The 20,837-nt window shown below is 37.5% G+C and overlaps 3 protein-coding genes across 6 annotated transcripts; 2 read left to right on the top strand and 1 right to left on the bottom strand.

The window, feature by feature from the left end:
• The first annotated feature begins 7,599 nt into the window (after positions 1 to 7,599).
• Positions 7,600 to 13,051, top strand: apol (apolipoprotein L). 4 transcript variants are annotated; one of them, XM_079889498.1, is made up of 6 exons: positions 7,600 to 8,003; positions 9,820 to 10,407; positions 10,589 to 10,624; positions 10,816 to 10,911; positions 11,005 to 11,980; positions 12,099 to 13,051. In XM_079889498.1, the coding sequence occupies exons 1-5, from the start codon at positions 7,993 to 7,995 to the stop codon at positions 11,933 to 11,935; spliced, it is 1,662 nt and encodes a 553-aa protein (XP_079745624.1). In that variant the 5' UTR covers positions 7,600 to 7,992; the 3' UTR covers positions 11,936 to 11,980; positions 12,099 to 13,051. The 4 variants fall into 4 exon arrangements, with proteins under 4 accessions (XP_079745624.1, XP_079745625.1, XP_079745626.1 ...); XM_079889499.1 differs by having other exon boundaries at positions 11,005 to 11,970; positions 12,091 to 13,051; XM_079889500.1 differs by having other exon boundaries at positions 11,005 to 11,802; positions 12,099 to 13,050.
• On the bottom strand, positions 12,594 to 19,921 carry LOC307169105 (uncharacterized protein). Its single transcript, XM_079889529.1, has 4 exons — positions 19,805 to 19,921; positions 18,790 to 18,855; positions 13,619 to 14,398; positions 12,594 to 13,205 (listed from the first exon to the last, which is right to left on the bottom strand). Exons 2-4 carry the CDS (start codon positions 18,818 to 18,820, stop codon positions 13,111 to 13,113), a joined length of 906 nt encoding a protein of 301 aa, XP_079745655.1. The 5' UTR covers positions 18,821 to 18,855; positions 19,805 to 19,921; the 3' UTR covers positions 12,594 to 13,110.
• On the top strand, positions 19,227 to 20,185 carry sult3st1 (sulfotransferase family 3, cytosolic sulfotransferase 1; the record flags this gene model as incomplete). Its single annotated transcript, XM_079893312.1, is given in 4 exon segments — positions 19,227 to 19,242; positions 19,321 to 19,468; positions 20,000 to 20,085; positions 20,088 to 20,185. Coding segments are annotated over 4 exon segments (348 nt in total).
• Positions 20,186 to 20,837: the final 652 nt, after the last annotated feature.

The raw sequence follows: 20,837 nt of genomic DNA on the forward strand, positions 1-20,837 counted from the left end.
TAATACTGTAAATATTAGTTGATATAATACTATTCACCTGAATTATGAGTTTTATGGTTGCAATTACTTTATAATATTTTAAATTGTAGACATTAGCATTAGTTTTAATGCAATGTAAGCACCATACTTCCAGGGAGCCAGTCCACCAAGAAGTGACTTAAATGTTTTGTCTTTGTCTTTCTTATATTTTGTAGAAGATGGAGAGAAATCATACTATGCAGGTGCCAGAAACACATAGTGCATATCACTTCAACACAAAAATCTTATGCACGCACACAGTACACTCTCTCTCATACACACACATATGGACACTCATTCATGTTACCCAATGTTCATTCCTGTTACCAAGTGTTCATTCCTATTACTATTTTTTTCAGTTTTTCTAAGTAAAATAAAGTTAAACCACTGTTTTTATCAGTTTTGTTTGGTCCATCATTTATACAATTGTTTAATAAATTAAATTATTTTTAAAAAGTATAAACTTGAGGCTTCAGTCTTCTTTAAAATGAAAAAATGGCTTTGTGTTTTTTATTAAAATACACCTTGCCTTAATATATCGTGATTTTTTGTTGTTGTCACAAATATCAATTATTTGAACATATAACCAACAATTTATTTAAAATAAACACGTTCTTGTGGGGAAAACAAAGGAATTAATTGACATGCTTTTAAACATGCTTTTTAAATGGCACATGAGTTTCGGTAACAGGACTGAGAAAACGTGTCTATCTTCTGCTTAGAAACCTTGTAAAAAATTTAATAAAGTTGCCTGAGATTGACCAATACACATTTTGAATAGTTAAATATTAAGCGTAGTGTCAGTTCTGGCAGGTCATGTTAGTCAAGCTCGCATCAGCTGAGCTGATACACACCTACCTATAAGAATACGACGCCTATCACTGTATATAAGCTCCTTCAGTATTATCAGCAGCTATCGCGTTTCTCAGGAGCTAATTAATTGGCGAAATTCGGCAGGCAAACCACATAATCTCACATGGAATTGTGCAATCGGGAATTTAGCGAGAGGAATTTAATTTAGCTAAGCTAAGTTTATTTTTAATGCTCATTGTTAAAAGCTATCATTGTATTGGTCACATGCTTGTTGCTAATGCCATCCGTGTTGCTTGGGCTTATCTAATTGTTTTCATTAAAATGATCTTGATTATGCAATCATATTGGCTATGTGCTTTGCTTATCTGTTGTCATTGGTAACAGCTCGCGTTGCACATGCTGTGCTTTTAGCACTATGCAGCACAGATTCAAGCATCTTGTGGTGATAGTTAGGAAATAACAATTCATGGTGCAAATGAAATCATTTCATCTGTGGCACAGCTCTTTACATAGAGTCACTATTCGGTTGAGTCAGTTCAGCATCGATTCTGTCGGGTATTGGACACGCTTGGTCTATCTAGTTCTTGGAAAAACGGCGTTCTAAAAGCTATAGTATACTGGAAATATGCTTGCACTAAAGGCTATCTATTGTTTTTGAAACATGCTGTTCTTAAGGCATTTGGTAGCAATTGGAAACATGCTTGTTCTTAAGGCTATCTGGTTGCTAGAAGCATGCTCAGATATTTTTTTTTAAAAGGTTTAAAGGTTTGAGAACCACTGCTCCAAAAGCTGTTAGTTGCTATTGGAAACATGGTTGTTTTAGCCCAGTCGTTATTTGGAACATGGCTATGTTTTAGGCTTATATCTGGTATTGTCACATGCTGTGCTAAGTTTATCCAGGTATCAGCAAAATGCTTGCACTAAGCGACATGCTGTGGTAATCAAAGCGTTGTTTTAGCCTTATCTGGTTGCATAAAGATGAGCTTTTTTTTTTTTTCAATCCGATTACTGCAACATGCTGTGTTAAAGTTAGCACATGCTTGTTGTGGCTAAAGCTTATCTAAATTATTGGTAACATATTATTCATAATACACATTAGGTGTGTTCACCGCAGAGGTATGTCATTCAACACTAACAACATCGTAACTTGATGATCCCGTGAACGAGTGTGGAATCATGGGAGTCGTCACCTTCACCTTCACAGCCAACGGGGGGCAGAAATCATGTTCATTAATGAGGAAGCACACTGTACTTCATTGCTTAGCTGCGCACTGCATATGACTCAGAGCTACAGGGTGTATGCTTCCCCGACTGGACTACACTAGTTTTAATACTAGTCCTATGGTTATATAACATGCTTGTTGTATCAGTGTTGCTGCTAGTCGGAGCTATTGCTGTAGGTAGGGTGTATGCTTCCCCTGCCAGACTACACTAGTTTTAGCAATAGTTCCACGATTATACGACATGCTTGTTGTATCAGATTTTGCTGCTGCTAGGGATGTAAACGTCCCCCAATAGATCCCATACACTGTTAAATTGTTTTTTTTTTGCACCCTGCAGTGACGAGTACTTTGCAGCTTTTTCCACAGTAAAGCACATTCAACAAACAATGCAGTCCTACTGTAGCTTTACTAGCGATATAACACCAAATATAGAAGATTAATTCACAAGACCAACGTGCTAATAATCCACATGAAACTAATTAACATAAGCTGTAACTGACTTTCATAAATTTTTAATTGCGTGCACTGACGTCACTGCCATTACACGATAGGCTGAGGTGCCTCATGTGATCCAAGTTAGCCCTTACGCTTTCTCCAATGGTAAGAGACCCTCTCATCGCCCTTATTCATGCAAATTCAAGCGCGACAAGACAAAGATAACGCGCACACGCATATTCGTTATTGTGTTATGTTATTGTGTGTTATTGTATATTATGCTAATTATGCAATTATGCAAAAATATCTGTTTTGTCGAGTATCCTCATAAGATTAAATGTAAAGAGTATTAAAACGTAAAGAGTTGTGAGAAATTGAGACGCATGAGAGATCGGCCTATGTCTCTGTCAGCAGTGGCTGGTCTTAAAGTGACAGCAGCCACTGCTGTCTGCAATTAATGTTAATCAAAGAACAAAGGTAACAGAGAAATTCACTCACTGCTCTTCACTAAAGAACTTTTGTAGCTTTAATAAGGATTAATTAAACTATAAATAATTGATGCAGTGCAAACTGTTTGATAACTGATAAAATTTCTGTATATTTCTTACCTGTTTGACAGGTAGGAAGGGCACAGGTAAATATGACATTTATTATAGTGGGTTTATGTGATGATTGTTTTTAAGTTTACTTAAATTAACAGTTGTTATTTTTTGAAGCCTATAAATGTTAAATTGTTATTTCACTGAGACATCAGTATCCTTATTAGTATCAGTGATAGGCTACTGGCCTTTATAGAAGCCATTATAAGTCTTATTCATCTTTATTTTTATTGAATATTATGTATTTATTTATGTTGATATCTGTGCAATTTGTGTGTATTTAGCCTGCCTCTGCCATCCAGCTCATAACTCCAAAAACGTGGAACCGAATAGCCCTGAGTGGAGACATTTTTGCTTAGAGTGCCCTCGCGTGGATGGAACACATTATCCCAAAAGGCATGTGAGCTGTGCAAGTACTCCTCGCTGCAGACTGAAGCAAGTGACGTCACGTATGTTACGTGTGGCATGTCTTTAAAACGCATGCGCCGTATCGCGGTGACAGTGCATGCGTCTTAGTTGTGTTACGCGGTGACGTCACGTGTTTGTTTAGAAAATTTGACATTTTTTATTAAAAAAACTCCAAAGAAATAATGAAAGCAGCAAAAAGGAGTACAGCGCATATCCATAGTTTAAACTATGCCTGATCTAAGGTAAACTTAGGAATTACAGAGTACTGTGTAATATCTGTGTAGTATTTTATTTAAAGTTTATTTTCACATTTTGTTGCACTTCACTGTGTCAATTACAAAATTACTGTAAACATTAATGGCACCTTATATATTTCTTATTTTAATCATTCCTCTGTGATAGTTTTTGTTTATTTTTGTGGATTATATATTATAAAACATTTATGCCAATTAAGTAGTTTGAAGTTAAACCAACTACATATAGTACATTGTTTTTGAGTTGGCATGCATAATATGGGATACAGAGATTGACAAACTCATAACAGTGATAACTTTTATTTCAAGACAATGATGATAATTGTGTAATAGAGATATGTACACATACAGATAATCACATATATATCTATACATCAACACAGACACAGACACAGACACAGACAGACAGACCATTCAAATCTACTCAGCCTGAAATTCCCCTCCATCATTGAAAAAACATTTAACCGAGCAATAGCCCTCAACCTCCTTATCTGAATAAAATCCATGCAGGACTCCCCTTCTGCCATCACCTACATACCCAGGTAAATGCACTTCAGTTCACAACACCTAATTTAGATAAAATACAGAACAAACAATATTGAATCATTTTGAAGAAAGGCATTAACATAGTACAGAGTCATTCAATGATTATTGGAAGATGTTAGACAAAGATATGCTTGAGTGTTATTGCCTTTGTCTGTAAAGTACCTAAGATACTTAATCTGTTTATGAACAACATAAACTAGATCAGGGTTCACCAATCTCGGTCCTGGAGGGCCGCTGTCCTGCAGAGTTTAGCTCCAACCCCAATTAAACACACCTGAACCAGCTAATCAAGGTCTCACTAGGCATACTAGAAACTTTCAAACAGGTGTGTTGGAGCTGGTTGGAGCTAAACTCTGCAGGACAGCGGCCCTCCAGGACCGAGATTGGTGAACCCTGAACTAGATTAAAAAAAAAGTTTGTCAAGACAAACTTTAGGTTGGCTTGAGAAAGCCTAGCCTGAAAGTTGGTTTTCAAGCTGAAAGTTTGAAGGTTTTGAAGGCAATACAGCAGGGTTCCTCAATAGGCGGCCCGCGGGCCACATCCGGCCCGTGAGAGAAAAATGTTTGGCCCGCGCTTATTTCAAGGTTGTCATGGTAACATCAGCGTAAGCACGTCACTGGCGTTAAAATTCAAACGCTGTATCTGACAGCATTCGCGCACATCGAAAATATGGCAAGTGTTAAGAAAAGAAAAGTGGACACAGAAAATACGATTCAAATCTGAATGGACTGAACAATCAAAAGATAGCATGTTTAATTTTTTAACGGTCCTCCACGACGACGGCGCGCGAGTGAGTGAGGGAGAGTGTGTGTTCGCGAGTGTGTGTGTGTGTGAGAGAGAGAGAGAGAGCGAGATAGATAGAGAGAGAGAGAGAGAGTGAGAGTGAGTGCGTGTAACTTATGTGAGTGAGTGCGTGTGTGTGTGTGAGTGCGTGTGTGTGTGTGTGAGTGCATGTATGTGAGTGAGCGTGTGTATATGTGCGAGTGAATGAGTGTGTGAGAGTGAGACGGCTCGCGATGACTGGTCGGAAAACAATGTGTAGTCGTTTCTTGTCCACAACATGACAAGATTTTTAGGAGTCAAAATCGTGTAATCTGAACCAGGCATAAGGCTGATAATATCAAACGCCATTTCAACTCATTGCAATGCAATTTTAACAGCAATTTTCCTGAACATTTTGAGAGTCGCAAACAGAAGGTAACACAATTGGTAGCAGCTTACAAGCAATCAGTTGCTGTTATTCATAAAACCACATCCATACAGGAGAATGCCACCGCAGCATCCTTACGTGTGGCTTGGAACCTGGCAAACAAGGCCAAAAAGCTGTTCACGGATGATGACATTTCCGGACATGGAGATCCAGAGTTGTTATTTGTTCATTTGTTTTTAATATCCACCATGCAAAGTTCTTTAGTTTTCTTTATCTGAATACAAAAATGCTGATAAGTGCTTGAATAAAACAGACTAATGAGAAAAATAATAAATAAAAATAAATAAAATCAGAATAATTATATTGTGATTTGTGACTCTTTTAACAAAACAACCACAACAACAATAATAGCAGAAGAGCAAACATTAAGGTCATAACATTTTGATCGGTGGCCCTTGGCTTTGTATTGTCGGCAGAATTTGGCCCTTGGTAAAAACCAATTGAGGAACCCTGCAATACAGTCTATCAGAAAAAGACAACAGACAGACAGACAGACAGATAGCAAGACTTTCTCAAGTAACTTTTACAGAACTAACTACTTATTAAGGATTTAAAGAGCTTACTGTCCAGCCATTCAAGTGGGCCTGTTCTCGGAATTTGGGCTCACTGACAACGTCCCTGAAAATCTTGCACGTCAGTGAAAGTCTCAGGAAAGTCAAATCGCCGATGTCAGGTGGCATCTGTCCAAATTAGCCAACAGTCAGTCCAAAATGTAACTTTACATAATAAAAATTAAAAAGAGAATAGATTGATAGGAGTTTATACTGTGCTTACCTTGGTCAAGTAATAAACAGGCAGGGGGGTTTCCATCGCCTCTAAATTGGAGAGTAAGAATAAGAGTAGCATCATTTTCAAAACCCTGTTATTAAGAATTAAAGTGGGAACCAATACCTTCTCTCTCTCTCTCTCTCTCTCTCTCTCTCTCTCTCTCTCTCTCTCTCTCTCTCTCTCTCTCTCTCTCTCTCTCTCCTTTCAGGAGTTCTTTTCTTTCAGCATCTGACCTTCAAATGTTTAAAATATAAAGTCTCATGAAGACAGTTTGTTCTTAATGACTTCTCCAGGACCAGGGTTGAAATCCACTTGTTTACATTGATAAACGCAATGATTATTTGCAATCTATAGTTAAAAACACTTTTTGGTATTTATTTTGATCTGCTACATTTATGTTCACAGATAAGTTGGCAACATTTTAAATACAGTGCAACTTGATCTAACTTACTTCAAAGGAGAGTTGCTCAGCAGAAGGATGCACCACCATCTTCTAATTGTTAGCATGTCACTCTGGATTTAAAATAAAATAAAAAAATAAAATAAAGGATTACTTCATTGAAATCAAAATGCCCCTCCATTACAATGTAGAGTGCACAATACAATATGCATTAAAGCACATTAGAGCAGACATTAAAGAAATTGCAATTAGGTTTTGTTGTCTGGGAATGCCCTGAGAATTAAATAATAATGATAAAGTTAATACATCAAAAGCTGATAGGCCTGTTATGCTTAGAATGGTTGCTGGCTTGCTGCTTGTTATGTCGTCACAGCTGTACTCCATCCATGGCCCAGGATTGACATGTTTTGCTAGTTGTCTGTAAAAAGTAATATTTAAATGCAAAAAATTAAAATAAAAGATACAACCTGATACTGAGGAACAACTTTTTTTTTGCAATGCATGCAACAATCAACATGACTTCATTAATTTAAGTCTTTCTGCTCTATTTTAAGACACATTCCAAGCCTTAATTTGTTTAAAGGCTATTTAAGATTTTTACAGATCCTTTTAAGATCTGCAGAAACCCTGTCATTTCGAATGCTAATACATATCATAAAACATGTCATAACTTTAACGTCTTTAAAAAAAAAAATCTGGCATATCTTACAATTAAAAGCCGTTAACACAAACCCACAATTGTTTAAACAGCATAAATAATGCTTACTGCCATCGAATCCATCGCTTTCGAACACACGCTAACATCATCCGAAATTAATCTAAATATAACTTGTACAAGCGCAATTAACAGCAGTCAGTACGGCGCACGTGCGTATTATAAACACTATACTTTGCGCATGCGTGGTAACATACGTGACGTCACCGCGCTACAGTCTGCAGCGAGGGGTCTATCGAGCTGTGGAGTGTCAGACAGTCACCACCACCACCAGTACATCCAGACAATGCGCCATTCATATTGTCTAGGGCCGGTGACGTGACTACCGAAAACACTATGCTAACATGTGAAAGTGTTTTTCATGAGAGTATAGCCTTACTGTTGAGATGCGCATTTGACCGGTTATTAACGGACAATTCTTTTGAACCCTTGAACCTCTGTGCTGAGGGGCGGAGCAAAGAAAACGCAGAGAAAAGAAAGCGAAACTTAGGCTAAAGCTCCGTCCAGAGCAAAAACAAAAGATTTCCTGCTTTCTCAACTCTCAGTTTGACAAGTTTCATCACCAAAGCTTATCATCAGTAGACTACTCTGAAATAGGCTACAATGGGCACCAGGTGGGTACATTTATTATTTATAATTTTTTGTTATCTTTTTTTCCATAGTTTATGATTACACAAAGTTACGTCCAAAATAAAAACACATGTCAGGATGTAATCAAACAGAAAAAAGACAGCAACTTTAAATTCTGTTTTCAACGTGAATTAAGAACATTATAGGCTATAAGCAGTTTAGGAATCAAACACAATTTTCTTCAGATTAGACAGGACCACAAAACAACAGCCGAGAATGCAGAAAAACAAGTTGGCTATTTTGTATCTTTCCATCAGTTTTGTTTGGGTGTGGGCATTTAATGTTCTTATTAAGATCTTACAGAGTTTCATACGGTTGTGCAACACTCTAAAATGTGCTAGGTTTGCTTTTTTACCCAGACTCCTGTGATCTGCCTGTTGGGTGATTTTCACATTGTTGTGTAACCGCTGGGTTAAGTTTCACTCACAGAAATGATGCTCCTCCTCACAAACTACCCAGCCTGCTGGGTTAACCCACTGCTGGTTTGCCAAACCGGTGTGGTGAACAAATGAGTCCTACTGAAGAGATGAGTCCGAGCTTAGGACCCAAGCAATCCGATTGGTTCAAAGCACGTTTTATGGGTAATCGCTTTAGTGCCTGGTTACCAATCATACAAAATCACTTTATTATAGAAGTCCCTCTATATGAGTCCTTCAGTAGGACTCATTTGTTCACCACACCTGATCGGCGGTTTATCAACGGCCATTTTGTCCTGAGAGAAAACTTCCTGAGGTGATCTTCCTGAATCACTTTAAGGTTTGCATTCACTAAATATCAAATAATTACTGTTCTGACAAAAACAAAAAACATCTTTATTTTAACTTTTTAATGTTTGCTCCGCTAACATTTTTTCACATCTGCTAGGTTCGTTTGCCTTGCAGACCGAAAGAAAGATTTGACGCGGCCATATTTCACATACAGCCGCGACGCGTTTCAAAACAAAATCAGCTACCATGACTTGCACTGGTACTCTCTGACTACATGTGTAACATGTACTAACCATAGCAATAACAGTAAATTATTACATTACATGCAACTAACCCTCAACCAAATCCTAATCATACCCTAACCATATAGTAAACGTCACTTGCAGAGTAAGCGCAGGTGACTGAGAGAGTGCAAGTCTGATGGTGCAAGTGCAAGTCTGCAGCCAGACACTGCCATACTTACATTGTTGAATAATGGGGGTGTTTGACAGAGGGTGAAGCTGTAATCCGACAAAGGAGACAGAAAGCATTTTTCTTCTTTAATATCACTTAGCAAACGCAATAAATTGTCTGTATCTGTTGAACCATAATATCCATTCATTTCCAAAATAGACAGGTTTTTATTAATATATTAGCCTATATATATAAATCATTTATATAAATTAAATGAATATATTTAGCCTAACATTTGATACAAGAAAGATGGAAATAATAACCATGGGTCAAAAATTTACCCAGCTTTTAGTCTAAATGAGCTGACATTGGGTTAAAATGTGTAACCCATGTGTTCTGTCCAATATTTACCCAGTGTTGGGTTGCCAATTGAGTTGTTTAAAAATGTAAACACACCACAACAAACTGTAGTCAAACCCTTAACATAGGTTAGATCTTAATATGAACTACACCAACCAAGAATAGCCCTTCTGAATGGCAGGAAGGCAACATTTCTCTGAAAATCTGCTCTGACTGCTCAGAATGACCTACTAAGTAGTTTAAACTGTTATGATTAAAATATTTTGAAATGCATTAATCACATATTTATTCAGATAGGAAATATCATTGTTACTATGTAAATTGCTCTGTTTTGACACAGGGAACAATTACAGGAGCTCCTGTCTGAGTATGTAGGGGACACACTCAACTACATTCAGACAGTGAGCGACTTCTGTGACAAACAACAAAAATGGACCCTTCAGAGAGAGACAGAGCTGGAGAAGATGAGAGACATCAAGGACCAAGCAGACAAAGTCAGTCTTAAGTTTGACCATGTTCAGCGCTCAGAGAACAAAGCCAAGGCTTTTGGGGAGTACCTGTGGAGTGGTTTAACTCAGGTCACGGCTGACTCCAGACTCCAGGAGCTGGAGAAGGAACTGGGTGCCGTCCTGAAGGACACACTTGAGGGTTTGGAGAAACTTGACAACTTCCTGGATGCTGTGGAGAAGCTCACAGTCACCTCACTATTTGTCTTCACTGGACGGAGCTTCTTGCCAAAGGCTGAGAGTCCTGAAAGTGTGCGATCAGTCATCACAGCTGCCAGAATGGCCTCTCCTCTCCTTATCCACTTTAAACGAAATGCAGAAACCTTCTTCCTTCCTTCACTCAGTAACTTGGACGTCCTAGCTTTTCAATTAGACAAATACATACGTATCACAGAAAAGATCTGTGAGAGAATGGAGAAAAAGTTAGTACTGACATTCATGCAATGTTCATTTAAAAGGATAGTCATTTAATAAACATGTTAATACACACAGATTATCACAACAATCTCAATGGCATTTACTAAATCAACTAAATTGAAGGTTTAGGTCCATAGTTTCATCAATAATTATTATTTTTTTTTTTACATTTACAACCCCTCACAGATCCAAGAGTTTTTTGTGGACTGAAGATACTTATAGGCAAGTATTATAAATATTAGGGTAATATTGGGGTAAGGTTTAAACATCTTCATTATTCATCATAACCTATAAGCCAAACTGAGTGGAATCATTCAACCTGAATTCAAAGATTATTTGCTTTTACAACAGTCTCTAAAATATAGTCTTTGTTAATCCTACTGACCTCAAAGCTGACCTTAAACTCTTTACAGATGTAAGAAGGCTCAACCTGTGAAGTTCAGCTTGAACATAAGTGAGGACTCCATGAAAAAAATGCTTGATCATTTGAAGCAGTTGTGCAAAATAAGGTGAGACCTGTTTTTATGATCCGATGTTTTCTTCACACTCTGGTGCATCGTGAAATGTGGCTGTAAACTGTATTTTTTTCTATTAATGTCTAGGATGGACCAGAACACAAAGCTGACCTTCATTTTTCAGGACCACGCTCTGAACTTCATTGGTTTATTCAGTAAGAGTCGCTCTAGAATGGAGAAGTTCCTGTCAGACCTGGAGGAGAATGCAGTTCAGCTGGACAAGATGAAGATGGGGGCCAGTATCTCCACTGTGGCTGGAAGTTCGGTTGGGATAGCAGGGGGTGTTTTGTCCATTGTTGGTCTTGCTCTTGCCCCTGTCACTGCAGGAGTGTCATTGGCTCTCACTCTGACAGGTGTTGGTCTGGGGGTGACCAGTGGGGTCAATAGCTTAGTCACAGGCATCACTGAAGCAGCAGTCAACAGTCACCATGGGAAAAATGCACAGAACATTTTTCAGAGATACATGGATGATGTGGGGAAGATTTTAGACTGTCTGGAGCGGGCCTGTAGTGAGCGTATAGAGGAACCCAATGTTGTGGATATGTTTAAAGCAGGACAGTTGATAGCTCGTGCAGGAGGAGTGGCCAAAGGTATTGATGCTCTGGTAGATGCAGCTTCAGCTGTTAAAGTACTCAAAACTGAGGAGGTGATTGCAACTGCAACAAAGGTCGGGCTCCAGGAAGCACAAAGTGCTCGTAGCATTCCCAAACTGGCAGCAGACCTTCCCGACATTGGCCAGCTGGCAAAAGGTACGCCACTAGCTCTCTCAAAGTCTGCGAGAGCTGGATTCATCACTCTAAATGCCCTCTTTATTGGCTTAGATGTAATTTTTATTTGCAAAGACAGTATAAGTCTGGCCAAAGGGAGCAAGAGCGAGGCCTCTCTGCTCATCCGCTCCAGAGCAGCTCTATGGAAATCTGAACTGGAGGCCTGGCAGAAGATCCATGATTCCTTATGCATAGGAATTTGGAGGTTTAGAAAGAGTCAGGAGGTGTTGGAACAACTTTTTCTTCCTTAAAAAGCTTTAAAAAGTGTGTTTCAAGATTGAGAAGAGCTGAGATGAGCATCAATTTAGACCAGGGATGGGCAACTTCAGTCCTGGAGGGTGAGTCCTAAGTTCAGGTGTGTTTGATTAGGGTTGGAGCTAAACTCTGCAGGACAGTGGCCCTCCAGGACTGAAGTTGCCCATCCCTGATTTAGGACCTGCTGTCCTCGAACACATCAATTGATCAACTTAACACTTACAGTTTTTTTTTTTTTTTTTTAAAGCTTTCTGGTTTGTTAATAATTAATAGCACATGGCAAATTAATCTTTTGGTAGTTAAAAATCCTTGCATACTGGTGGAAGTCTGAGCTGAAAACTTTGTTTTCATATGATTTTTTACACTGTCAAATATCACATGTTTTATTATAAAAGGTAATTGCACTTATGTGTGTGTCTTATGTGTCACGTGTTATTTGCTCTTAGGGTGTGAGAGTTTCAAGTGCTTCAGTTAAACAATGACAGATCAAGTGATATAAAATGAGTGTATAAGCATAAAAGGAAATTCTGAAAGATGCAGACTGATTGTATCAGAGGATTGAAAACTAATGTAGCACTTTTAACATTTTTACAGTAATTCTGGCCAAAGCATTTTGTCAAAGACAAGAATGAAAAGAAGAAAATAACAACTTTTGCACATTAAAGGAAATTTAAATACATTTTAATGACAAACAGTTTCACTTCTAAAATGTCACAGAAAACCCCTGGTTTAATTTAGCATTACACAATTGTACAATTTTAATTTATTTTTTAATTTAATTTAAAATTGAAACCTCAAAACTGGTAAAAGCAGAGCAGTACATTGCGGAAGTCATACTATCTGTACACTTTTAAATTGTTAATGTCATGATATATTCTTTTGTTACCATGACAGAGCATTTTCACAAAAAGCAAATGTTTGAATGCAAAACATTACAACAATGTATTATGAGCTTTGATATTGTAAATCCTTAACAATAATTATGTAAATAAAGTGCCAAAGCATGTTTGTGTTCCTCATTTGTAAGTTGCTTTGGATGTTAAAGGTTAACTCTGTAGTGTCTGGATCAGGTACTACAGATGAGAAATGATGATGGCCTGGCTTCTGGTGGTGAGTTGTGGAAGTTGCAGGGGTGGATATGACTGTTTAATCCTGAGGTCCTTTTCATCGTTCATTGTTGTTTGCAGCTCTGAAGAAAGTTACTTCTGCCACTGATAGGCAGGTCATTGTTGTTATTGTATCTAGCTGAGGCTTTCTGTTCCTTACCTGTAGAAAACAAGAAAAACATCCTAAGCGTATTGACTTTGACATGAGCAAGAGTGCTGCTGTTCGTGATTTGGCTGTAGTCATGAAGCCGCAGTTAATCAGAGAGCTTGATAAACTTGTTGCTCACATTTTATGTAATATTCAGTTACTTTATCTGTTTTTGCTTCGCCAATGAAAATTATTCGGAACTAATCTAAACAAAATCAACCGAGCAGCACCTGTGTTTTTTTTAAAGCATTGAACTATGAATTATCTAAGACATTTCATTATCAAGCTAAAATATAAAAGTATAAATAATAAAAGATAGACATATTTGAGGTTTTTATTCTCATTTAACTTGTGGTCAGTACTTTTTTCACAAATATAACTCCACATGTTTACCTTTTGTTAAACAATCAAGAATATTGTCTTACCGTCCAATATCTGTTGGTCTGTTCTCCTTCTCGACCTTCTTAACTCCTTTGCCTTCAATGACTCTCTCACTTTCTCTATGTTCTCTTCCCTCTTCTTTCGCTCTTCCTCCAATCTTCTCTCTTCTTCTATCTCCATTTCTCTGGCATGTTCCAGCACCTTCTCACTGTAGAGCATAGTCCCTCCATTGGTAGCCATCAATTTCGTGATCTTGGCCAGAAGTTCAGCCACCTGGTTCTCACCTTCTTTGGAATTGCTGTACAGAGCATGAAAACGGCCTCCACATTTCTCAACCAGCCTGTGTAGCTCCACATTCAACTTCACTTCTTCCTTTAGGGTGGAACCACGTAACTGTTTTCTGTCTAAGACTGTGAAGAGCACCAAACTGCAATTCCAGGCTTCTGGACCAAACAGCTCAACGTGTTCCTCCACGGCACGGCACTCACGCTGGGAGAACGAGAATGACAGTGGTACCACCAGCAGCAGGGCATGGGCACCAGGCTGGCACAGACTCATACTCCTCATTATCTCCTTCTTCACCGTCCATACTGATGCAGAGGAGCCATTGACGTTGAACCATTCCCAACCCGGGGTGTCAACAACAAGCACCTGCTGTTCTCTCACCAGACCCTGACACGGGAAACTCTCTCGAGTCTTTACCCCAACCTCATCAAAGGCTTTCTTGCCCAGAATGGCATTACCAACAGCACTTTTCCCAGCTTCTGTCACTCCAACCAGGACCAATCTCAGTTTGGGAGAGTCAGAAAGATTAATCCCTTCTTCTGTGGAAAAAAAAAGATATAGACATGACAAAAATTTTATTATCAGAGCAAAACAAAACAGGGTATTTGTTTTGTTTTTGTTTTTTACAGCATACATCTGTTCATTTTGAAATTAAAAAGTGTATTTAGAACCCATCCAGTTTATTAGTATTGTTACAGAAATCTGACCACTCACCCGTTTCAATCATGTATGACTGGCAAATATGCACCAAATTAAGTTTATTAGTTTGTTTACGTTGAAACGATGCAATCCAAATGGATGGAAATTTTTATATGTAATTCAAATACATAAATCTTTTGAGTGTAGAATACTTGATTACAGTTCATTCAAAGGTCTGATATTTCCTAATATCCAGTGGTGGAAAGAGTACTGAAAAAACATACTCAAATAAAAGTACCATTACATTCCAAAAATGTAGTGTGAGTAGAGTAAAAAGTACTTGTCCAAAAAACTACTAGCTAATTTAAAAGTACTCATGAGTAGTGAGTACTGAGCTGCGGATTCTACACCCTTATAATAAACACTGCACTACAATTAATAAATAAAAAAACATTGCACATACTGCAATTCACATTATCTTTTGCTCTTTGTCAGAAAGATTGAAGAATATCTATCATCCATCTTTTTAAAATGCATCAAATCAGTACATTCGTCACCATTGAAATCATATTGCTTGAAAAAAAAAAACAATTAGGTGTAAGGCCACTGCTCAGGCTCAGTGGCCTTACACCTAATTGTTTTTTTTTTTCAACATGCAACATGCTATTGTTGCACATAAAATATCATGTTCATAACTGTGCAAAGAATTCAAAAATCTTTAGAAACTCACACGATAGTTCAGCATCAAACACCATGAGATGGGTTAAACAGAGATTAAAAAATACCAAATTTCTCTCCAAAACGGTACCAGTTTTAGTGTTTTGATAAATAAATGAGAATCACTAATGACACTTTGAAGTTCTCAGTTTACCTCACCCAATGCACTGAAAAAGGCCAAGATAGTGAGTTAACACTAATTCCACTGTAATTCCATGCCATTAAATATCTTACAATTTAAACGTAAATGCACAGTTCTAGAAGGGGGTATCATCCCTTTCCTTTTACATGGCTACATTTACTCACATTGTAATGCTGATAATATAATTTGTAATAAAAATTTTGCATTAAATAGGGAAGTTATTTCCGGGAAACTTTTACAAAAGAAACAAACACACACACACACAAGTGCACTTGCCAAATTAAGGCGTAAATGGATCAATCAAAAAACTTTGTTTATTAACTTTATTAGCTGTAGTCACACACTGACTGAAATGCAGTTCAAGTTAACGCCATACCGAATCCGGCTAATTGCAGAACCACAGTAACAGCAGTCTGAGGACAGCAGCGCCAGGCCAGCAGCGTCAGACCAGAAGTTAGAGTGGTGCTGTATCCCGTTCCAACAACTAACCCTACCCTTCACTATAACTATAAGCTTTACCTTGACAAATTCCCAACCACTAAACCTAACCTTGATGCTAAAAGCTCCTCCCCAACACCAGTCTGAGGCTGCTGGCCTGGCAGTGCTGTCCTCAGACTGCTGTGACATATGGCTCTGCGGTTCTGCAGTTGGTTATTATTGGGAGGGAGCGCATTATGTCTCTTAATATATGAAGTAAATGGAAGCGGGAATTCACCGCATGATTATGAACTCGTCACTTGAGGGAGTTAACACCCCCAACCTCACACCGAAACCCTATATAAATATCATAGTAAGCAGAAATGTGAAATGTACCGTAGCATATTAGAGGAAGACGCTGATATTGAATTGATGCTTGAAGAATGCACTTCCACAATCCACAGCAGCCACGAGTAACAGCAGATAGGCTAGCGGTTAAAGTTTTCTATGCAGAATTTGATTTGATGATAGTCACGAGACCAATTACTCAATCCAGTCACATTGATGGATAAAAAAAAATAATAATAATTAAAGGGGTGGTATAATGCCCTTTTCACAAGGTGTAAAATAAGTATTTGATGTCCCCAGAGTGTGTATGTGAAGTTTTAGCTCAAAATACCCCACAGATATTTTTATATAGCATGTTAAAATTGTAATTTTTTGAGGGTGAGCAAAAACGCACCGTTTTGTGTCTGTTCCTTTAATTGCAAATGAGCTGCTGCTCCCGGCACAGAGGGTGGAGCTACAACAACTTGCACTCACACACACTGAAAATTTCAAAAACGTTTAGCCTTTTATGCTCAAACCGGAGTCAGACAAAGATGGAGAGACTCAAGAAGAAGTGACAACATGTGCAACAGGACGTTTCTGAATGGTTAGTTGATGAATTTATGTAGCTTATGTGTAGTTATCTTCTAGTCAATGATTAGCATATTCTGTCTTGATAATCTATAAATCGTGTTCTGGGGGCGGGGTTTATGTAAGTTTTAGGGTTGGTGATGTCACTAAACTGGGAGGAATGTTTTGTAGTCCCAACCAGCCATTTGTTGTAGTCCTTAAAAAGTGATTTCTTTAAAAGCAAATATCTCCCTTTGCTTTGAACTTTGAGTTTTTCAACTTTGCAGATGTTGTTTATGCTCAAATAGAAATATTATACACTAACTACCCAGCCAGCAATGACATGTGGGGCCCAAATGGGTCTGACATAAGACCCATGCAGTACCCTTACAGGTCCCACTTTTAGTACGTCTGGGCTTCCACGGCTTGCCCCAATGTGGATCCCGGGTGCAAGCCCATAATGGGGCCCACATTTGCCGCCCATGAAGCCCTCATCTGGGCCCCACATGTCATTGCTGGCTGGGTAAAGTTGAAAAAAGTGAAATCCTAATCAATCACCCCTTTAAAACAAGCATGTAATGAGTAGGCTAACGACCACAAACGGAAGGAAAAATGTGGAGTAAAAGAACCTATACATCACTTAAAATGTACTCAGGTAAAAGTAAAATTACACAATTTTTAAACTACTCAAAAAGTACAATTTCAGAAAAAAACTACTTACATTAATTACAGTAACATGAGTATTTGTAATTCGTTACTTCACACCACTGCTAATATCCCTATTGTCCTTGGCAACATGATCATTTGGGTATAACTGAGACTGGCGCTACTTGGATGTCTCTCATATCATCACATTGCAAACTTGCTCTCTCAATTCATACAAATCCAACTGATGCCATCTTGCATCTCTATTATCGATTGTGATGATCTCAGAGGATTTCAGTATCAATATTATTGTAATATAGTTGTAGTGTTTGTCTTGTTACAAGGATGATTTAGTATATTGCAATGGGCTATTTTTTATTAACGGAAGCCTTAAGATAGTATACAATTAAATCAATATTTAATTCCCACATATTTGTTGTCGGGTTTATTTTACAGTAATGACTTGTTGACTGCACTGTATCACACTGTAAAAAAATTCTAACCCTCCCAAATCAAAAATTTCAAGTGACCGATAACATCTAAATTTTTCAATTGGCCCAAGTGAAATTCTGTAAATTTAATTTTATAATTTACAGAATTTCACTTGGGCCAATAGAAAAATGTAGATGTTATCGGTCACTTGAAATTTTTGATTTGGGAGGGTTAGAAATTTTTTACAGTGCACTTACATGAGGGGAAAGCTGAAATAAATGTAATATTAAAGCCACTGTAGCTATTTTAGGAAATATAAATAATCTTCTCCCACCTCCCATATGAGTGGTTTCATTTACCATACTGTGTAAGTTACATTACTTTTTGTGTTGCTTGGTTTTAATCAGTAGCAATAAAGACAGTAATAAAAAGGCTGTATGAATATCAGCTGCTGCTGGCTATTGAAATGATTGCTCCCTCGATAATAATATTGTATAATGAGCACACACCAGGTCTGAAGACACTAATTGCTTCATTATGTTTTTATTTGGTGCATGACATCGATTTGGAGGTTTAATAGAGGTCTATTTCATTAAGTGTTACAAATATCACATACTATAGGTCTACCTCTGTTGACCAAACATATGATGAATGTATCTTTGGCCTTATTTCACTGCCATGACTGACTTCAAAGCTGTCAGGTAAATTTGATAGCAGTAAGACAAATCTTTTTGACTATTATGGTGTTACTGTACTGCTAGCTGTCACTGAAAAATCAACATCTGAATTTGACAAATAGCCTACAAGTCTTAAATTTACTATTATCTCTAAACAATCCTGTAAGAAAATGTAGTCAAATTGGTAAGATCAGTAAAATGAAATAGTCTATTTTATCTGCGACAGTTAAAGTCTATTTTCTAAGACATTTAGGTAATTATATAGGTAATTTATGTTTTTTTCCTGTGGATAGTCTTACAAAAAAACAACAACATAGTTTAACTCATTACTATGCAAGAACTCGTACATCTAGAGTTTACTGACCATGACTGTGTGATACTTCAATCTCATCCATTCTCTTCCAGTCTGTTCAGTCAAATGTGCTGCTCTCTATAAAAGAAAATAATTATTTCCTGATTACTTGATTGTTTGTTACAGCAGAATACGATTGGACTGTGACATATTTCATCTGTCCTCTTATCTAAATGTTGTTTTCTCTGTACATTGTCAGCGCAATCCTGCGTCAGTTCTGATCAGGCTGTTTACAACCTCTTTTACTGTCATATCCAAAGTACAAACTAAGACCAAGCCTGTTGTTGCTGAACATTTATGCTGTTTAAGAACTAAGAATATGTTCTATTACCACTTTTGTAATTCCCTTTGTTCTCCCCTTTCTAATGACAATTATGAAAATAAATAAATGAATAAAATATATAAAACTTTTACTATTTCACATTTTCACAACTCCTAAAGGAACTTGCATGACAACTGGTCCCGGTTTGCTACATTTGCTATACTATAAAGATGTGTGTGTGAATTATTTGGTTGTTTACATACTGAACCATTTTTTTGCAGGTAGGCCTACAATATGGACACAGAACATCATAACTTTAATTTGTGAGGACACAACAGACAAAAACATTTCCAACAATCCTGAGAAGATGCCGTGGTTAGAGTACCGTGAAGGCAGACCTGACTATTCCTGTGTTTGTGTAAGCCACATGTTTGGTTATATAATCAAATGTTAGAAATTTTTTTGTTTGGTCTAAGCTTCATTGCTCCTCTTGTCTTTTAAATGACAGATCATATATGCGATTAGAAATGTAAAAGACAATGTGGTAATATTTCCTCTATTTCCTCACATCTGGGTCAAAGTTGAGACTCCCAAGAGCTTTTCACCAGCAGTATCTGGAACATTTAGACTAACAGCACATCAGAGTATGTTTTAAACAATTTTTGGACATTGGTTTGTTATTCCTAAAGTTCAGGCTTCTGCCTCATCGATCCTAATGTGACACAAAAGGTAGCTGTAAGGTGTAAGAGAAGTATCAATTCTTACCTTGTGTTTTAGCTGGCAGTTTATCTTGGTGTAATCACATCCGAGAGAGGGCAGTACAACATCCTTTTCCTGACACATGAGAACATGGTCATAGTAATCACAGCCTCAAAATATCTCATAGTATTTGCAGAATGCTCTTTAATACAGATTGTTTAAGATTTCTTTTGATACTGATGCATTTGGCTCCACGTTCAGGACAGCAGTGGAGAAAATCGGCATGTTCTTGGGAAAAAATCTGGATGATAATCCTATCGCACATATTGTGGAGATGGCCCCTTTTAAAGCATGAAGCAGGACCCAAAGGCAAACTATGAATTCATCCCACAAGATCTATTACTTAAGCCCCAATTCATGCACAAAGGTCAATGTTCAAATGTGTAGACAGGCTGTATCCTTCACTTATTCTGTTATATTTGTTTTGCGGTTGCTGGTACTGTTGGAGACACAAAAGGAGATGTGTGACCAGATCTTCAAAGAAAGGATGGAAAACTTGTAACTAGTCTCACAAGAAACAGAACAATAGTTTTTTTTTTCTCCCAGTGGAAATCAAACACTATTTAATAGTACAAACAAACCATCAGGGTTACTGAAGAGCCCCATTGGCTATGCACCCCAAAGTGTTTTATTTTTTAAAGAAGTTAATACTTTTATTTAGTAAGGACACATTAAATAGATTTAAAATGACAGCATACTCTAAAGGGTAAATATTAGTAATTTAGATTTATATGTACTGTTGTGTGTTCTTATTTCTTTTATTTGTCTTGTTTTATATTGTGGTGTGTATTTTATGTTTGTCTACTACACTGCATTCAAATTGCCCGCAAGTGATCTTAATAAAAGTTAAACCTTGAACATTTATATTTCAAATAAATGCTGTTCTTTCAAACTTTCTATTCATCAAAGAATACTGGAAAAAATGCATCACAATTTTAACAAAAATAGCAAGCAGTTTTCAACACCGATATTAAGAAATGTTTCTTGAGCAGCACACCATATTAGAATGATTTCTGAAGGATCACGTGACACTGAAGAC

The sequence above is a fragment of the Squalius cephalus genome, assembly GCF_949319135.1.
Source record: "Squalius cephalus genome assembly, chromosome: 1".
NCBI lineage: Eukaryota > Metazoa > Chordata > Actinopteri > Cypriniformes > Leuciscidae > Squalius > Squalius cephalus.